The sequence below is a fragment of the Acomys minous genome (assembly GCF_964271855.1).
Source record: "Acomys minous genome assembly, chromosome: 9".
Lineage (NCBI taxonomy): Eukaryota > Metazoa > Chordata > Mammalia > Rodentia > Muridae > Acomys > Acomys minous.
In genome coordinates, this window is record NC_140490.1 from 116,691,289 (window position 1) to 116,711,897 (window position 20,609).

At 46.5% G+C, this 20,609-nt stretch overlaps 1 protein-coding gene across 1 annotated transcript in view; it reads right to left on the reverse strand.

Moving 5' to 3' along the window:
• The window catches only part of MYRFL (myelin regulatory factor like), a 66,038-nt gene that overhangs the window by 40,226 nt on the left and 5,203 nt on the right, over positions 1–20,609 (reverse strand). The window contains exons 4-9 of the mRNA XM_084795357.1: positions 19,248–19,398; positions 14,479–14,674; positions 11,918–11,994; positions 10,756–10,866; positions 8,224–8,314; positions 2,597–2,797 (exon numbers count right to left, since the gene is read on the reverse strand). Coding sequence (XP_084651483.1) covers positions 2,597–2,797; positions 8,224–8,314; positions 10,756–10,866; positions 11,918–11,994; positions 14,479–14,674; positions 19,248–19,398 — 827 coding nt within the window. The remainder of the gene's footprint in view (positions 1–2,596; positions 2,798–8,223; positions 8,315–10,755; positions 10,867–11,917; positions 11,995–14,478; positions 14,675–19,247; positions 19,399–20,609) is intronic.

Here is a 20,609-nt window from a genome sequence, read left to right on the forward strand (position 1 = left end):
GTGGAGTGTGGTTGTACAAGCCTACTCCCTACATTCAGAAGGCAGAAGCAAGCCCGTCTCTGTGAGTTCAAGGCCAGCCTGATCTATATAACGGGACTTTGAAACAAAACAACAAAATCGGTAAGGGACTAGCTCAGTAGGTCAGATCCCCTTCCTCTGTGCCCCTCCATCTGTCTCCCATGTGAAAACAGCGGCCGGGCACACCTCTGTGGCACGCCTTTAACCGCAGCCTTCAGCAGGCATTAAGCCCATCGGTGCCTTTATCTTGGGGTTCCTTGGGAGAGCCTCCAGAGCTATGAGTGAGAAATTTCTATTGTGTATAAATTACCAAGCAGAACAAATGGTCTGTAATCCTTCTAGAAACCCTGGAAGGATGGCTTTCTCTTTAAAATTTTGGAAAAAAAACTGACTCAGAGAGGAGGAAAAGATGGTGTTCAGGACCCACGCGACCACTAATGACTCCCATTCCCTATCTCGTGTCTGTAACAAGTGGCAAACGGGACGCTAGCAGTCTTAAGAATATATCCATTCCAAAAATAAGATGGAAAACACATTCTAATATGAGATAATTTTAATATATCTATCATATTAATGTGTATTTTGTGCAAGTAAATCTACTGTTTACTTAGTTTTATTATACAAGTAAAAAGTGTTCCACATATGATCTAAGACAAAGCTCTTGATGTGGGTCAAATGCTCACATTTCAACATTCTCTAGTCACAGACTGCAAAGCCAGAGACTCCGCACATCTCTGGGTTAAAGTCCAGCCTTCTGGCTATAGCTTACAATTCTCTTTATCCCCTCAGGCTGCTGTGAGCAGATGTGACATGGGTGGGTGGGGCCAGATTCTCACTCAGAGTCCAGGGAGAAGGGATATGTTCCTTACCCAGAGAAAGCCTCCTAGAAGGATTTGAGAAGCTCCAGGGAAGTACATTATTTAAGACAATAAATTTTCTTTCATCAAGAGCAAAACGGATGACTTTTTGCTAAATGAAAATGAAATCTGCCGGAGAGATGGTTCAGTGGTTAAGAGAGCACTGGCTGCTCTTCCAAAGGACCTGGGTTCAATTCCCAGCAGCCACATGGTGGCTCACAACTGTCTGCAACTCCAGTTCTAAAGAGCTGGTGCCCTCTGTGGGCATGCACACACATGGTGGACAGACATACAAGCAGGCAAAACCATCCATATTTATTTATAAAATATGCTGGACATGTAGCCTAGTGGCAGAATGTTTGACTAGGATATACAAGGCCCTGTAAAATAAATTAAAAAATAAATATAAGAAACTAAATTCTGCATGAGCCTGGTGATAGCAACCAGGCTTGTGGGGGACGTTCTCAAGTTGTGACGTTCCACCGGGACTTTTCCGATTGAGACTTCATACGCCATTGGTGTGGCCAGATGTGAGGACATGTCTGCATTGGTATTGCCAGAAATGCAGACAAGTGTATGTGTCTCTAATGCTCCCACTTCAGAACTGATATTTGGAAATGTGTGTGAGAACTTTCCAGTCCTGAATTCCCATCCAACGAGGAGGTCACAGCGACCCTAATGATGTGTGAACAGCAGGTTTGCAAGTAGTGTGAAAGTCAGCAATTACAACCTTTTTTTTTTTTTTTTGAATCCTCTGAGCAGCCAGTTCAGAAAACCCAGTGCGCATTTGCACTGGCAAAGGAATGCAGTCTGGAAGAAAGGCCAATGATTAACAGATGAGATCCTCCAGTGGCCAAAGGAATAAATAAAGGAGGAAAAAACAGCTTAAAACAAAGTTTTCAACAGTCTTAACATTGCTTTTGTGAGAAGAAACCTGAGTGAGAGGGTGGGGTCTTGGTGGCTGCTGAGGAAGCATCAGGAGTGGCCCATCTTCTCATCCTCATCATCTTGGCCCTCAGAGCTACTACAACTTCCTAGAATTTTTCACTCTTATCCCTACTAATTAGAAAACAAATGACTCCCGGGGATCAGCCAGGCCCATTTCCAAGTCACAGCTGAATGTGCTGATACAGCCTCGGGAAGCATCTTCCTTGAAGTGGACTGTCAGGCCAGACTTTGAGATCCATTGGGCCACACTGCCTGTCCTAAATTGAGCAAGATACCAGATGTCTGGCCCAAAGTTGGCTGGCCCAATAAGGCCTCCCACTGGGAAGCTTTTCAAGTGTTCCTCAAAGATTTAGCGCAAGGAAGACAAAGGCTCGTGGAGACAGGACAAGGGACCCTGGAAGGAAGGGACTGCAGAGGTCTTTGTCAGCATCCAGATGGAGAGGTGCCAATGGGAAACAGGAAATGCCCAGCATGGAAGGAAGACACTGGTGTGTGGACAGGAACTGTAAAAGCCACCTGTGACACCAGGGACATGCTGCCTCTGCCCCCTGCCTCTTAGGTGGACCCAATCCTCTAGGGGCAAAACCAGCTTTACAGTTCCAATAACGACGCCCCCACAGACCCAACCATCATTATTTTCCAGCCTCTTGTTCATTTCACACTAATAGGTGACGACACATAAACATGGCCCGGCTGGGCGTGTCAGGCGGGGGAGTCGCAGACACCGGATTAAGGCATCAGAGGCAGGGCCCTCTGGCATACCCCAGACTCACCTCCTGGACATTCTCCTTCACCCGGGCGTCAGAGGGATGCAGGACGGTCCCCGTCACTTTCACGTTGCCACAGACAACCAGGGCTTCATCAGGTGCGTCTGTGTTGATTCCCACTCGACCGTGACAGATGACAGATTCTGGAACTTGTCCTCGCTGCCACAATGCATCACTGTCATTTTCAAACTGCCCAGGGTTAGAGGCCTGGAGAGACACGGCGGCATGCCACAATTAGAGTTACAGCGGCAGAAAGAGTCGGTCATGCGTCCTCAGAGCAAAGAAAAACAGCCCTGTTATCCCAGGCCTTCCTGTGAGATTCCCGTACTGGGCAGGAAAACGCGGAAGTAAATAAATAACACTGGAGCCCCGGAGAGCCAGAGAGGTCCCCAACAGTGGGGGCTCTACATGCCGTGGCTGAGGCCTTCTAATCTCTGTAACACTTCTCAGAGACTGAACCGTGTGTTCTGTCACACCGAATGCTCAACGGTAAAAGGCGAGGTGGGAGGGCAAGGATGGAAAAGACGACTAACTCTTCAGACACAATAATAATTTACATTCCTATTAAAATGTAGAAGTTATTGAATGCTCAAGTAAATATAAATACCTTGTATTTAACTAGCCTTTTATAACTTCGAGACACTGATATTGGCGATTGCACATGCTTCTAACATAATGCAAACACATTAGATAGACCTCAACAACTCCCTGAGCTTGGGTTCACTATTCCACATGGAATAGTGGCAGCTATGCTACTTTGTGCATTGCTACCCTGCCTCTGTGCAGCAATTCTATGACATTAAGTACCACGATGCTCATTTATTGACACTGGCACTCTGAAAGGATAATAAATTTCCTAAGAACACATAGGTTAGCTACAGCTAACGCGGAATTTCCCCTGATGCTCGAGCAAGGACTCTAATTCCACTATTTCACTGTGTAGCCTAGAAGTAGCCCCAGAAACCTTAAAAAAAAAAAAAACCTAAACAAAACTACAAGAGACTTTACTTCTAATAAAACTCCTTGGCAAGGAATTTCTGCTCAGTTGTACTCTCTCCTGCTCCCTGTAGCTGCTGACGTGTTTCCAAACATTGTGCATACGGGCCTCCCAACCCCTCACATTCCTCCCAACAAATCCTGTTTCATTTTTCTAAAAGACGGTGTGTTCTTCTAAATGTGCCCTTTGCGTCTGTAGCCGGTTGTAGAGAATCCAGATGTGCTAGGATCCTGACCCCTCAGCAGGGAGCACTAACACAGAAGTGACTTCCCCTCGGCCTGGCTGGTGGGCCTCCAGTATCTGGGTACCACTTATCCCTGAAGATAGCTCAAGGATGTAGGAACCAGGCCCGACTGGGCTGCCTGCCTGTCTTGCTGTTACATGTCCTGTTTTTAGCAGCTTCCGTGTCTGTGCTTATGTTGGTTAGCTAGTCATGGTTACTGCTCTGAGAACGCACCCCTCCCTTCCTTGGGACTTTCCCTCATGTGCGCAATCACCTCTTGAGGGATTTCACCTGCGAGTGGCGTGCCTGTTTTGCTGCCTATAAAAAGGCTCTTTGAACACTGAATAAAGGCCGCAGCTGCTCTCTTAGCACGAAGGACCTGCTGTTTTATTGTGTGTTAAATCCGCAGTCCCTTGCCCTTGACTGGTTACTGTGGTGGTGCAGGCGCCACACAAGGAGTCGCCACAAAGGTTTTGCTCATGAACACAGACTGGGAGACTTAGGAACTGGGGTGAGTGGCAAAGTCACAGTTCAGCACACACTGTTACAGTATTGCTTGAATGTCTGTTTGCCTCCTGCATGCATGTGTTATATGTTTTTTTAAAAAATGAAAAGAAGCCACCAAATTTAGTTCTTAGTTTGATTTCAATTGAAGATGTTTTGAAGTTTTGGGCAACTCCAACTCCCTACTTTGTTCCCACCGGCTTGAAACCCTCACTTCTCAGAAGACCCAGCCACCGACTCTTCAGAGGCAACAGGGGTAGGAGAAGCCAAGCCGACAGCTTTAAGCGGTATGTTGTATAAATTCATTTGAACAAAAGCTCTTCTGCGGGTGCCCGGGGGCCGCTGGATGTGAACCGTCAGGTGGCTTTGACTCAGGTTCCTTTATGGTGAGCGATCAACAGATCGCGGCTGCACTTGCTGTCTGCTGAGCATAATGAGCCGCTTCAAGGAACCACAACAAGACAGTGAGGGATCCTTGCCGTTGGCTGTTGTCGCAAATGAGCTTTGGGATAATTCTTACCAGTCTTGGTAACTGGGTACTGGAGAAGCAGATATAAGTAATTTTTTTAATGCAATTGCAACATTTATATTTGCTTCAACAGATCCCTAAAATATGTTCAAATTATTTCAACAAGGAACACGGACGGACCTACAAGGGATGCTAAGCAGGGGTCATCATCTCAAATGAGAAATACTGTAAGATCTGTATATTTATCTCCCTTCCCTGGAATCCACGTCTCTGTGTAGCAAAGCAACCTATAATGTACTCTCTCCAGAATTATGAGCTTTTATCTACATAAGGCCCAACAGCGTTTACTGGATAACAAATGAAACTAACTTCACTTGCTTTTCTAAAATGCTTTTTGTCTCGTGGTTCCATATGTTTAGGAAAGACCTAAGTATTATAGTCTAAGTTATATGAAACCAACTGGTTGTAGAGCTTTGGGGCAGTCATTTATATTTGGGTACCAGCGTTATCCTTTGAAGACTAGTGGGGGGGAGGGGAGCAGAAAATTTCTTCATTGTTTTCACCCATCTCCAAAGGTTATTATGGAGTTAAGAGAAATCGTATGTGCATGAAGAGTCTTCAGAATTAAGGGGTGAATCAACACAAATTCACCCTCGGCATAATTGGCTGGACACCACAATCACGGCTTAACTTGTAATCACAGACCCACACCTGCAGTTCCTGGGGGGCACTGCCTTCAGCAAGAAAACAATGCAGAGGGCGCCCCCTGCAGGTGCTTGGGATAGCAAACAGCGTCAGAAATGAGTCTGGAATGAAAATCACAGGAGTTTCTTTTACTTTGTTTATGACTCTAAACACACACAAGGGGCCAATAGTAGAAGCGCCCTTAGGAAGTCAGTTTGTGCACCCTTTGAGATAGATATTAAAGCTGGAGCCAGAGATACTCCTGAGCAGAGTCTTTCAGTGTAGTGTGCAGATCCCCATCCGCTGCCAGGAGCCTGTTAGAAATGCATGTTTGTACACATCCCTGGCCTATTAAAAACTCAGGCCGTGGCCTGGCTATTTGTGTCTGTACAAGCCCCCCAGGTGTGTGTGTGTGTGTAGATGTAGAGGAAAAGTAAGTTTTGTGGTCAGCAGTCCCCAAGAGCACATGGAAATGAGCTGGCTCCTTGGACTGCCCTTTTCTACCCCTGCCCCTCGCCAGTCTTACTTAGGTGTCGACTTTCTACCTCAGTGTGCTTTGCAGGGGAAACCAGGGATCCCTGAGGATGGGGCCATTTCTATTCTATAATCCTCTTTTCAAAAGGAGGAAATCCCAGCGTGTCACTGAAAGACAGACAAAAGCAATCGTCCCTCCTGCTTGCCATACAGCACCCCAAGCTAGCTATAATTGAGTGTTTCAGAAAGGAAGCAGAGCTGAAGGGAAGCCTTGCCCTTAACACAGAGGACTCTGAAGAAACTCCACCCGAAGCCTGAGAAATACAGCTATCCATTGGCCAAACCATTTTTTTTCCTTTTTTACTAAATTAGTCCATTTATACCACGGAAATTTAATATATTTCTAAAGGTGTTATGGTTGACAAATCAGGTGGACAATGGCCAGATTCTGGCCCCCATTCTCCCTTCAGGAAGAATTTTGAAATGTGGTGTCCTGGACACCTCCCAGAGCCCAGAGCCTCAGGCACAGTTCTCACACTGCCACTCCAAAGAATAGTAAAAGACTGTCTGCCGTTGGAGAAGTGGTTCCTAGTCCACAGGGGGTAGTGGGTAAGGCAGGTAAATTATTCAAAGAACGCATGTGACTAGCACGGTGTGTGACCTAAGCACTGATGACGCAGCTCAGGACAGCACTGCCATGCTCACTAGTCAATGTTGAAGTAGAAAGAATGGTACTTCTGTCTTCATTCCTTCTGAAGAAAAGTCAGAAACAGTGAGCAGGCAGTTTTCTGGACTGGAATTCGGATTATATTTGTTATCACAGCAAAGCAATCACATTACACCGTCTGAGATGTCCACCATGGCGCTGACCCCAGGAGGCTTAGACAGATTACGTCTGTGACTGGCTGCCTGGTTTTTGCCTCAAAAGAGCCTCAGTGGCCTATGGTTATGTCAAAAACAGCCTGTGTGTGAACAGCTGGCTTTTGCTCGTGTATTTTACTTGATTTCTGTCATTGCTTCATCGCCAGTGAAATTTTTAGGGGTAACTTCAGGGTTTCCACTAGTAGGTAACTTTTGTTTTGTTTTTGTTTTTTGAGACAGGGTTTCTCTGTGTAGCCTTGGCTGTCCTGGACTCCCTTTGTAGACCAGGCTGGCCTCGAACTCGTGGCGATCTGCCTGCCTCTGCCTCTGCCTCTGCCTCCTGAGTGCTGGGATTAAAGGCGTGCACCATGCCCAGCAAATAACTTATTACTTTTAACTGACTGAAATCATTACAGAGGGGTCTTTCTTTCAGAACAGCTCGAAGCAGGCAAGAAGAAACATCACTTTCCATAAGCAGGCAGAAGTGTCCCCGGGGCCTGTGGATGAAAGCTTTGTGAACATGGATATGCTCACGGTGAACAATACTCCTTACTGGAGTTTCACGTCCTCCCTATGTCTCTTTCAAGGGACTGTGACACCACAGTCTCACTCAAGGCTGCCATGCCTGGGGAACCTGTTGTCTCTTGCAACTCTCTGTAGCAGCCAGTCTGGACTCATAGCCGCAGCTGCACCTACTTGTAGCTTAATGTCCCTGTGGCTGCCAAGACACCCATGCTCAGCTGTAACCATTCAGCGAATGTGTGAGGCAGTAGCCCAGATGCCCCGGGGTCAGCAATCACTTTGGGACACAGAAAACCTTCCTGGCACTTCCCTCACTCAGCAAGCCTGGGTCAGAGAGGGCTGGGCTATAACAAAGGCCACTACTTACACACTGAGTGTCCCTGCATGAGTTAGTGTCTCAAGCCTCTGCTCCTCTGGGCATAGAGCGTACTCATAGAATGAACATACGTCATTAGCACATAGTGGGTACTCATAGAATGAACATACATCATCAGCACATAGTGGGTACTCATAGAATGAACATACGCCATCAGCACATAGTGGTATCACACATAGATGTTTAACCAGCACCTCCAACAGAGAGTCAGGATCAGGATTTCCCACCCTCAGTACCATGGCATTCAGGGAGGGAATACTTCCGGTGAGGGGGTTTCCCTGTGCATTGTCAAGTGTTGCACAGTACCCATGCCCTAGATGCCAGTTGTGCCGAATGATCCTCAAGGGACAAAACTGCCCGCTGTATAAAACAGTTTCTCTACATAACAGTTTCTGCTATTATCACTACCAACAACAACAGTTAGGAAACAGAACAGTTCAAGTATGCCGCTGACAGGCCAACATCTTCCTGCGAGGGAGAAAAAGCATGTGTGTGGTCCAGAAAACCAGAGAACTGAGCTTACCCTTACAATGATCCTTTCGGAGATGTGGGCAGCCAACAGATAGAACTGGTCTTGGTTAGCAGCATACAATCCAACCACCAGCATGAAGTATCTAATTCAGAAACAGCAGAGCGGTGGGGGCACATCAAAGAACAGAGACGCCATTTGCTCAATTAAACAGCACCCAACATTGCATTGACAGTGAGCTTGGCTAGAGGAGCCACTTCCTTACAGACTGCCTCCCTCTCCTATTTCAACGACACCCCAGTAAATGGAAGAGCAATTAGCTGACTTGCTACTGTGCCAGGTGTGTCTTTGAGACCACCCAGGGCTGAGCTCAGCCCTCCCATGTGGACTCGCCCAGGCCTCACCCTGGTGTGTCATTGAAGCACTGTTTACCAACACAGGACAAAGCCACCAGCGTCTCTAGGTCCACAACCATATAAGCCACATGTCTTGGGCCTTAAAGGAGGGGCACTTAGAGGATATGCCCATTACGTTGGTTCCTTAGCACTGTGACCTGCTCCAGGTATCCTGCGCCTTCAATGTCCTCAGGCTTTGACTGTAGCTGAACACTTTAACCTCCCTCTGATTGCTCCCAGAGCAATTCTCATCACACGGCACTTAGGTGACTCCCTCACAGGGACCCTCACTGGGACTAGCTTAAGATCTGACCATTTCTTGAACGTCAAACCAGAAGCTCTCCGTGACGTCTATCTTCCCAGGGCTGGAGAGATAAGGGTGGTTCAATGGTGAAGAGCACTTGCTCACAGAGGAACGAGATTCAGCTCCCAGCAGCCACAAGGTCCATAACTACAGGCCCAGGGAAGCTAACACCCTCTTCTGATTACCATGGGCAATGGGCACACAAGTGGTACAGATGCATACATGCAGGGGAAACAGTCATACCCATAAAATTAATGGGTTTTTTTTTTGGGGGGGGGGGAGCTTTCTAGGCTGTTCCCTGCCTTGCTCATTATAATATTGCAACCTAAGAAAAGGACCAAAGGCTGAGAGGTGGTGGTATGCATCCTTAATCCTAGCACTGGGGAGGCAGAGGCAGGTGAATGTGAGTTTCAGGCCAGACTGGTCTACAGAAGCAGTTCCCAGAACAGCCAGGGCTGCACAGGGAAACCCTGTCTTGAAACAAAATGAAACGAAACAAAAAACAAAAGAGGACCAAAAAGAAGCCAGGAGATATATAAACCATGATTTAGCTGTGTTGGGAGCTGAGAGACATCCTCCTCTGCTGAAAGGCTCTTGAGCTCTGGGGCTCTGAGGGATGCGGGTAGAGCTTTCCCCCTGAACATGGCAGAGCTCCTGTGGCTGGGATGGTAACTCCTGAGCCACTCCAGGCCCCCTCACAGTGGCACTCCAGCCTTTCCAGTTTCTAGACCGAGAGAATGCTGCCCTTGAACTAAGTCAGATCAATAGTGGTAATGACTGTTTTGTTGTTGTCATCAGCTCCCACGGGAGGCTGAGGCAGGTGTCGTGTGTTTGACTAAGCAGCTTACTGCTAGTGCTAAAGGTCCCCACAGAATGAACTGGAGCAGGTACTGTTCTTGAACCCACTTTACAGTATAGGAAATGAACTACAGACAAGGCCAGGAGCATTTCCGGGTGGTGTGGCCATAGACAGAAATTAATTTCAGACAGGTTAAGCTACGTGCCCGAGGTCACTGAGCTAGCAAATAACAGTGTCGTGTCTAAGCTCAGTCCTACCCAACACCAAAGCACATGGCCCAAGACAAGCGGGTCTCAAGTTTTGAGCCCACGACAGAAGCACCCAGAGGCTTGTCAAGCTGCAGCTGAGCTCACTTGCCAACGCCTGAGTCAGCAGATATTGGAGAGGCCAAATGTGCACAGGTAGCAAACATCTCTGCCAGCCCTGGAGGTGGGGGTGGGGGTGGGGGCGGCAGTGGGCCGGGGGTGGGGGTGAGGGTGGGCGGCAGGGCCAGGAGGAGCCAGGTGTACATTATTAAGGAACTTTTCCTGTCATTTCTTTTTCCTTCCCTTTTTATTTTCCCCTCCTTTTGGTTTTTTAAGGCAAGGTCTCACTACATAGCACAGGTTAGCCTTGAACTCAAAGATCCTTCTGCCTGACTCCCAAGTGCTAGGATTGCAGGTATATGACACTCTGCCTGGTTTTGTTTTTTTGTTTTTTTCCTTTCTTTTTTTCTTTTTTCTTAAATAAAGAGGGGGCGGGGAAGCGGTTCAGGACCAGCTCGTAGGTTTGGTAAAGTGCAGTCAGTCCCCAATCAAAGAGCCGTGAGCAGGCTTGTGTGCACCCATCTAGAGAACACCGAGGGAGCCGGAGAGCAGGTGTGAGCACTGCTGGCCGGGAGCACAGGAGAACAAAGGCATGGGGGTAAATAAGATGCATTAATAAACCGAGCCGGACAAGGACAGAGAGCCTGAAGCAGGCTGAGGGTGCTGGCTAGGTGGCCCGGAGGATCAGAGGGGCACGGGGGCGGGGGGGGGGAGGGTGAGAGGGGGCACTTCCTGGTTAGGTCATGTGTCTGGCCATTCCTGGTCACAGTGGTTCTCGGGTACCTCTGGTCCGGATTTGGCTTCCCTTTCTTTCTCATGTTGTTTGCTGTGGTTTCGCCGAAGTGTAATCGACCCAGCGTTACTTTGGTAACCTGGTCAGTCAGGAGGTCAATTCTGAAACAAACAACGAAAGAACGTAAGAGACTACAGCCTTTGATCGCGTATGATCGGCTGAGCTTCCCTCCACCCCGACCCCCACGCCCCTTAGGGTGTTTGGCCCCCTGTTCTCAGTCACACTGCAAGAGGACAATTTATTCTAGGGTTTGTTACTTAGGGATCCAGAGCGTGGCGAGGGGTATCTACCAGGGAAGGTCACAGAGTGACTCCTTGCTAGCGAAAGCTAAGCTTCAGGTTTTAGACCCAAAGACCACGAACTCAGTGTGCCCCAGATGGCGTCTGTTGCCTCCGCAGGCAAGGAAAGATACTCTCGTGGGTACCGCACTGTTGCTAGAGTAGCAGCCCACTCCTAACAAACGACTTCTTACTTTTCGTCCTGGACACTTAGGCTTTTCCTACACGTAGGTGACCTCCCATAGCCTAGCAACAGGAGTCAGCATCCTTCAAAAAGCCGTGTTGCCTGCCTGCCTAAGCAAGGGAGACTCCCATGCGCCAGGTCACATGCTTGCTCGCCTGCCTGAACCCCACAGCAGTTTTTATGAGTAGCTCTGTCCCGATTGGATGACCATCCTGCCCCACACGGGCCGGACTCTAACTCGTTGCTTCATTAGTGCTGTGGACTCTACCATGAGCCAAGCTTTCAGGCCAGCATCTGGCAAGGTAACCATAAAATACACAGGAAAACGAATTGTACGCATAGGAAGGAAACCTTGAGGTTAAAGTCCATCAAAATTGTGCTAGCCTAAACTGAAATTTAAAAGATCTAGCCATGCTCTATCTCAAGGACTCAAAATGTAAGATCATCGATTGTCAAAACTAATGAAAACAATGGTGGGTTTTTAAATAGACTTTTTCTTACAGTTTTTTTTCTTTTTTCTTTTTGCAATGATCTCAAAGCTTTATTTTTATTGGTAAACATGTGTTTGTAATACTAGCATCCTGTTACTGATGCGGACCTACTGTGGGTTTTGTTGTAAATAAGGAAAAATAAATGACACCACCCATGTTCCTTAGCCTTCCCCGGGACACTCAGGAAGGAAAGTCTTACTTAACAGGCTCAAAAGCTTGTCTGCTTCTATCTGCCTGCGACTGCTCAATAGCAACCACCTGGCTGACGGCTTCCACCTGTATGGAAAAGGCAAAAAGCAAATTAGTTTCTTAATGGATTGGTTAACTTAGAAAAAAAATAATAATGCCCATTAGTAGAAAATGTTCAGATACTTAAAACCTTTGCCAGGGTACCATGCCAGACTCTGGGTTAAAGGTCTGAATTCTGAAGAAGACTCTACACTAAACAAAGGGCACTACCTATCATGTGCCACTGGAGAGCAACAAAAGAAATGCCTGCAGCATAAATGATGAAATATAAAGTATGCTGTTACCAAAGTAACAGAAGCAAAAATGAATAAAAGTAAACTAAACAAGACCAAGACAACTCAAAGGATCCAGCCATTCACTATTTAGTGAGCACCTACTATGTGCCAAGCATCACACTAAGCATTACAGATAAGTGAACAAAGCAGTTACAACTCTCACTGCTGCCCTTTTCTTTCTAAAGGAAAAAACGGGAAGGATAAAAGTTGAAAATGGACAAGATTAATGCACTTGGATGCACACAGAGAAACACAATGGACTCCATTAATATTTACAATCAATATATATTGACAGGCATACGTTTTTAAATTTTAAATCTAATATTAATTTTAATTATTTAATATTAATTTTAAAATTAATAAAAATCCAGTGGTCCAGGCCTATAGTGGTGGGTACTCAGGAAGCTGAGGCAGGCAGCAAGTGAATTCAAGAACAGCTTGGGCAGCTTAGTGAGATCTTAGAACAAAAGGCAAAAAGAAGTCTGAGGGTGGAGCTTGGTGATGTGACGGAGCACTTGCCTGGTGTGCACAAGGCCATCAATTTGATCCCTACTAGCATACACATACATGTGAGTGCAACCTGGCCTGTGTGTGTGTGAGAGGGAGAGAGCGCACATGTGCGTGCGCCCGCACATGCATGCCCCCGTGCGTGCGCACACACACATACACACACACTAGCACACTCCTGTTCTGAAAGAGCTTACACACTTATATGAAGTGACAATGACTTGGCATGTAAGTAATACACGAGGTGGTGCTCACCCTACAGCCACTGCACAGCCTACTCTGTGAACAGTGCCAGCGCCGCGCTCTGACAGCACAGCACGTGGACGTTCACACTGGAACAGTCTTCCTAAAAAGTGAAGGGGCAATGGATGTCCTTTCCTGGAACTTATCCTCAGGTACACGTGGATGCACACCGATGTGAAGTTTAGCTAGGAACTACAGAAGACAGCAATGGAGTTTCCAACAGCACAGCCCTGAATACTATGCATCCTCACAACAGAAAACTGTTTTGGCTTTTCCGTGACGTGCTCAGTACCACAGACTTCCATAATGGCCTGTTGGCACAGTAGCATTCGTTTTCAACGAGAGGAAAACTAGTCCACGGGGCACTGGATGTCAGCCAGGAGTGACTCCATCTCCTCTTCATAACTTCTACTATGTCCTAACATTTTCACAGTGGGCACAGGACCTCCACGGTCAGAAAAAGATGCTGGCCTGTGGCTACCCGCTTATTTGTTGTTCGTGTCCTACTATTGCTGCGGATTCATTTCAAGAGTTCGTTTGAGAGTAAACATGGCCACACCAAAGACCAGGCTCACCACTAGGATGAAATATAATATGAAATGGACATCGCCTCTCCTCAGGGGCTGGATAGGAGTAACACTTTGGGACGCCTTTGATCACTCTAAACCACCCTGCGTTCGTCTTAGAAAGGACTGGACTGAGCTGGGGATGACGGCCTGTGAGGCGTCATAGGCAGACTGACCAAGTTACAGATGTGCTGCCCACAGGAATGGCTGCTCTTATCTTTAAGTCACTGACGTCTGAGGTAGGGATAAAGCAACCCTGGCACTGCTGTCCCAGATGAATTATGCCCTGTGTTAAACTATAGAGAAGGGTTGCTGACTAAGCGTTCTTTGGCTTTTGAAGGCAGATTACGCTGTGAGAACTGGGTTGAGATTGAATCCACTCCCTGGGGCCATAACCCCAGCATCAAAACTAAAAATGGTTGACAGCAAACGCATCGAGACAGAATACATTGTATTCCAGTGGGATGAGGCTTGAAGGGATGAGGTACCAGGAGGGGGCGGGGCTATGGAACGGGGGTGGGGGGGGGTGGGGGGGTGGTTAGGGCTCACACCTGAGGAACTGGCAGATTCTGTATGCTCTGTCTTGGACTTTTATTCTCATGCTGTAGGGAGCCCAAGCCGTGTCACTGAGAAGAAGAGCCGACGCCTCCCAGCCACAGTCCCACTTAAGCACCAGGCTATCGGAAGCCCTAATATGGCAGGCACTTCATAGAAACAGCGCAGGGGCTTCTCTGGCCAATAGCGAACAGAGATGAGTTGTCACGGCCACATGTGACCAGGGGGCAGATTGGTGGTCTGAATAAATTACTGCTGTTATTTTTTAAGTCACTAAGGTTTTGAGGTTAGGATTGCGGAGTGATAGACAACTAGGACGCCTAAGAAACGCCGGTTAAAGTAAATTCAATTAATAAAAGGTTTACCTTAATTCCAAAAGCTTTCAAGTAAAACATTTCTATTGGCTGTAGGCCCATTTGGGTTTTAACGAACTTCGGGCTTCCCCAGACTTGGACGTGCACGGTTATCTGGAAATGGTTCTTCTTCTGACAAACAAAAGCGTCATCTACTGGCGAGAAAGTGAACCCTTTGTCTGTCACAACGTGATAGCCCACGTCAGGCCTGCAAAGAGAGGGGTCGAGAAACCAACTGCAGAGTTTTCCTTTTGAGTCGATACCATCAGTGGCATAAGCATTCTAAGAGAGCTCATTGTGCAAGGCGCGCCTGGCTGTATTTACTCCATCAGCTTCCTGCATTTTTTAGCTGCAGAGATGAAAATAATATTTGGAAGCACCCTGGCCACTCCTGTCTTCTTCCAAGGAAGCAGAACGCATCTTGCCGAATGGAAGCATTGTTTCCCCGGGCTTCTTCCCCTCGGTGATTTCTAAACTTTTAATCTGACTCCACATCATCCAGTAGAAATGGGGAGGCTGGAATCTGAGAAGACACCGCCTCACTCAAAATTGTCTGGGGTACAATTAATCTCCCTTTTAAAATAAGCTTCTAAATTTCACAGGCACCTTAGCTACTCAGGTGAAAGAGTGTTCAGCCCTCTGATTGTCTTATGAAAAAAAAAATCAGGCTGGTCAGAACTGCTGAGAACAACTCTAAACCACATTAACCGGAGCTGGTCGCTGTGTGCCTGGAGCCGTCCTCCGCCCCAGAACAGCCTCTCTCCCCTCTGATCCCTCCAACCTGGCAGTGGCGCTGAAAACCTACCACAGGGTTGTTTTTGGGTTTTTTGTTTGTTTGTTTGTTTGTTTTCCTGCAGAAAGGGGTGTGATAGTGACAAGGTGGCTAGTTGGAATTTTGCTTTCTTTGGTGTTTCCAATATTAATACTCTGTGTATAACACGATTCCTATCAGTACTTTAAAGTGTTAATAAAAGGAGGAGCTGAAAAGCTGGCTCAGCAGCCAAGAGGGAGCACTGCTCTTTCAGAGGATTTGAGTTCAGGTCCGAGCACCCACTTTGGGCAGCTCACACCTACCTGGAAGCCCAGTTCCAGAATTCAACCCCTTTGTCCTCCAGAGTATATGCACATACCCATAAATACATATAATTAACAAAAGAAATCTTTTTAAAAACATTAATAAAACGGATGCTTCCTTAGCGGGCCTTTCCTGTGCACGATGCTCATGTGGAGGATGATCTTTAATTCATCAAGGCTCCTAAGAGGAGACCTTTTGTTTACAAAAGCAGTTTCTTCTCAGAGCCAGGAGTGAACAGAAGAGGACGCCCATTGGTCTCCTGTGAGGCTCTCTGTGACCCTGAAGTCCCAGTGAGGGTGGCTGCTACTATCAGAAAAGCACAGAGCTTTGAATTTTTGCTGTGACTCCAAAACCAGAAACTGTTAAATGGGTCTCTTGAGAAAGGAATGTCCAAGTTCTTTGTGAAGTGGGTACCTACCAATGCATCGCATCCCCGCACCGCTGGTACCCTCAATAACCAATCGAAGGCCTGGGGATCACAGTGCTCACAAGCAGCCAAGGAAAAGCCACTGGACAAGGAGTGTGACAAGAACTGTGTGCCTTATTCTGTCTAGGAGCTTGATTTTGAACCTGGTTTCCACAATCAATCCCCTAATGTGCTTCTTACATTGTGGGTCAATAACCCCACACAGGGGGCACATAATTGAACCAAAAAAAATTTGGTAACAGTGAAAGGTTTGCCCAATAGTTAATTAAAATCAAATGTGCAGTGAATCCACAGTGCTTTGGCTGCCTTTGCTCGTGTCATGTCATCTTGTATGGTGTCACTGAGTTCTGAACACACATGTGCATGCTGTAGTCCGTGCACCATCGAACCACACAAGGCCAGTCATGGCTGCCTGAAACGCCTCACGTTTCAAACTATTGTACAAGTTGCAGAGCTTCTACCACCCATTCAAACTATTTTGTTCTTCAGAAAGATAAACATTTGATTACAGAAAACAAATACTTTTTAATATTTGCCTGACACAGTTATTCAGCATGTAATTAGTGAGTATACCTTTGGATTGGATTGCGTTTAAATATTTGATTTTAAAAATTGCAGTTTGAGCTGCCAAGTTGAGTTTCATTTTTTTTTTTTTTAAATCATGAAATGAATTTTGGCTTAGGGTTCGGATAGAATTGCCAACAGTTTCTGAAATGGCTTTAAATATACCTTTCATGATTTTATACTATATATTTATGTGAATCAGGGTTCTCAACACTAACAATAACAAGATCAAAGGCATCCATGGAAAACCCTGAATTTAGTCCATGTCTTACAGTATCAAATATTGAGCCAAGATTTAATTCTTAGTATAAAAATTAACAAGTGCGCCCATGCAAATTTGTTTCTATTCTTTTAATGGTGAAATTATATTTATACCAAAGAATTGTTTTTCAAGTGTTTGTGTACCTATCTTATCTACCTTCCCAGGGCGGTACAAAAAGTGCTCAGGCAAAAGGGCCGTGAGGGGAAAATGTTCAAGAAGCCCAAATCTAAAGCCTAGGTGGATAAAGTTATGCTAATTTACTATGGGTAACAACTGTCTTGGTGAAAGGGGGAGATTTTTACAATGTTTCAAACTTCACTGTCCAAAAGCCTGACCGTAGAGGAGTTACAGCTCGGACATGAGCACCAGGCTGAAGAACAGAGACGCTGTAGGCGGGCATGGACAGACCAAGGACTAAGCTGGGCTCTGCTGAACTGGGAGTGACAGCCTCCAACTAAACCACCTTCTAACCATGCGCAAAGGCAGCTCTTCCTGTGAGAGTTATGTGCAAAGCCCGCTGGACGCGCTCTGCAGTGCTCTCCGGCTACATGCACTAGGACGATTCAGGAAGGGAGGGGTTAAACTTTATTGCTTTGAGGTAAACTAGGGAAACAACAGTTTTGCAACAAATTAAATGTTTTACCTATAAACAAATAAGTGATTTTCTGTCTCAATGACTTGCATAGTCAAGTCAAGAGAGCTTGAATTATCATCTCAATGTGCCTTGCCTCTTTGTTTGTTTAGAAAAAGTGGATGGTGGCTGAGTATTCAAAATAAACCTGCCCTGTGCCTTTCAGTTGATTTCATCTGTGTTCCCCTTCTATTTCAGATCAGTGGAGCACAGACAGGCTGTTGAAATAGACTGGTGTGTGTGTGTGCGTGTGAGTGTGCATGTGTATGCAAGCACACGTGCGCTTGTGTTTATGTACATGTGTGTGCTTGTGTGTGTACATGTGTGTGTGTGTGTGTGTGTGTGTGTGTGTGTGTGTGTGTGTGTGTGTTCTGTCTGTGAGTACAGGCTCTAGAGAGTCAGCCCAAGTGGAGGTCAGCTTCGGTTCTCTCCTGGCATCTTGTGGGTCCCAGGGATGGGACTCAGGCCTGGCCGTGAGTGCTTCTACTCACTGAACTACAGGGAAACACAGTTTTCGTCTCTTCTGATTAGAGAGAGATAACGCTTGCTGTTTTAAAGTTGACCAGCTCAGATGCGTGGACACAGGAGGGTTTTTACTAAAACACACGCCTTGTGTGTGACAATGTCATGAACATAAAATGTTCTCCAAGAGATAATCAAGGGACGGCTGTCTCAGAAGCAAGAGCTAGAAGCCTTCCCTTTGTTTCCTAGTTGCACACAGACCCAGGCACAGTTGTGATATTTCAATGAAAATCGCTTCCTTTTGCTACCTAGAAAGCACAACTCCCCAAATCTTCTTGACTCCTAAGGCTTGACTTTGAGAAAAACATTCGCTCCTGCAGCCTATGGGTCAGCAGGAAAACTGTCCCAAAATAAGCTTTGCTACACTTGAACTTGGAAAATACTAAAAGGACCCTTAAGTGTGTTGCCCAGTATTTTTCATCTCATACTGTATTTATTACTTGAAAATTCTATTCTTGGTCAGAAGCCGCTGACTTTGAACCAGACAATACTGGTTCTCAGGCATAGATGTTAGGAACAGTCACTTGGCAACCAATTGAATACACCCACCAGAGAATGCTGTGGTACCATGAATTTACAGCAAAGTTGGGTGTTAGTTGTTTCCCTTTTGATTTTTTTTTTTTATTTATTTTAACATTTGCTTGGGGAGTGATGTACACATGGAGGTCAAAGGACAACTTGTAGGACCTGGGTTCTCTCTTCCCCACCGTGCGGGTCTCAGGGATCGAACTCAGGTCAACAAACTGGAGAGCAAGCGCCTCAACCATCGGGCCAGCACCCAGCTCTTCCTTTTCACTGGGCCTGTGATCCCAGAAAAAGTTCCTCTCCCTCCAACATTTACTGAGTAAATTGCAATGAGTTGCAACTTCAAGCCTGGATTCTTGAAAGCCAGGAACCTTTGTCCCATTAATTTTTTTTAGATGTATTGATTTATTATTATGTACACAGTGCTCCACCTGCATGTACACCTGCTGGCCAGAAGAGGGCATTATATCACATTACAGATGGTTGTGAGCCACCATGTGGTAGCTGGGAATTGAACTCAGGACCTCTGGAAGAGCAGTCAGTGCTCTTAACCTCTGAGTCATCTCTCCAGCCCCTCAGTGATTCTTAATGTAAGATACAAACTATAAGGGTCAGGACAGACACTTTCTCAGAGTCCCTCCCCCTCCCCCCCCACAACTCAATCAGGGATGTCACCTAACCCCAAATACTTGGATGCAATCCTAAAATGTAGCACTGCTCCCACATTCGACACTGAGTTTCTGGTCCATCCCAAGGCACTGCTAAGACCACTTACAGCTTTTCATAATGACTGTTTAATAAGCCGTGCCATGGAACACTTTGGTATGGCTGCCATTTCAGAGCCGGAGAGCACTGGTCCATGGGCATCCCATTATGTCCCTCTCTGTCACGGTCCTGCGCTTCAATGCCGTGAGTCCTACTTGTCACTGCAAAAACAAGCAAACGGGTGAGTTAGACTGCTCCTACCAGGCTGGGCTGCTAAGACTCACGGGTAGCTCATGGCACCAGGGAGCAGGCTGCGTGGGAAGCAGAGTTACCATGGGTGACCTACTGAGTGCAAGGTGACAAGAGGTGTGCTGCTGACCCACTGAGTGCAAGGTGACAAGAGGTGTGCTACTGGCCCACTGAGTGCAAGGTGACAAGAGGTGTGCTGCTGACCTGAATCCATATCCCTAAGAAACAATATGTTCAGGCCAATGAGCTCCAAGAAAGGTCATTGGATGTTTGTGGGATCTTGCTTCCTCCCTAGCTCCTCGCCACTTCCTGTACATCAGATCCTAATAAATTCTATGCCCAGCCCCACGAGGGCAGTCACCCAGCTTCAGTAGAGATGCAGAATTAACCACTTGCATCCAGTGTGGCCTTGTGGCCTAATCCAAAACAAGCACAGCAGAAACCTCAGCGCTTTGGGTAATGAAGTGACTGAGATGCTTTGTTTCCCATAGGATTTGAGCCTATGAGATATGTTCTCAAAACCAGCGGGTACCATCTGGGAACAGAGAGAAAGCCCATCTGGGGAGGCTGTCAGCACTGAGCAGGTAGGGAGAACAGCGTTGGCACCTGGTCCTGACACGACTTGAGTTCTGGGCCCAACCCTAAACTTTTGCATCATAAGGAGCCAACATAATCTGGTATATTTTATTTGTGTTTGTTTTTAGGCAATCTGGTGATTTTGGTTTTCAGTTTTACTAATTTCATTCAACATCCTAATTTGGTGCAGGTCTTGTGGCCCCAAGATTCTATATCTCCTAGTGATGTCAAAGATGCACATGGGAGAAAAATGTAGACTCTTTAAACTGGTGCTAGAAAAAGTAGATACCCACATGTAAAGGAATTGAACTAGATCCTTATTTCCCACCCCATACAAATCACCAGCTGCAAATGGATCAAAGACCTTATCCTCTAAAATTGCTAGAGGGAAAATGCAAACCAATATGAAGACTTTCTGAACAGGACTACAGTAGCTCAGAATAAGGCTAGGGTGGAGTTAAGTGGGACCTCATGGTGTAAGAGGCTTCTGAATAGCAGAGGAAACAATTTGTGTAAAGAGGCACCTCACAGAACAGAAGAAAGTCTTTGACAGATACATATCTGACAGGCAGTCAATGCCCAGAACATACACAGAATTCAAGAAAAC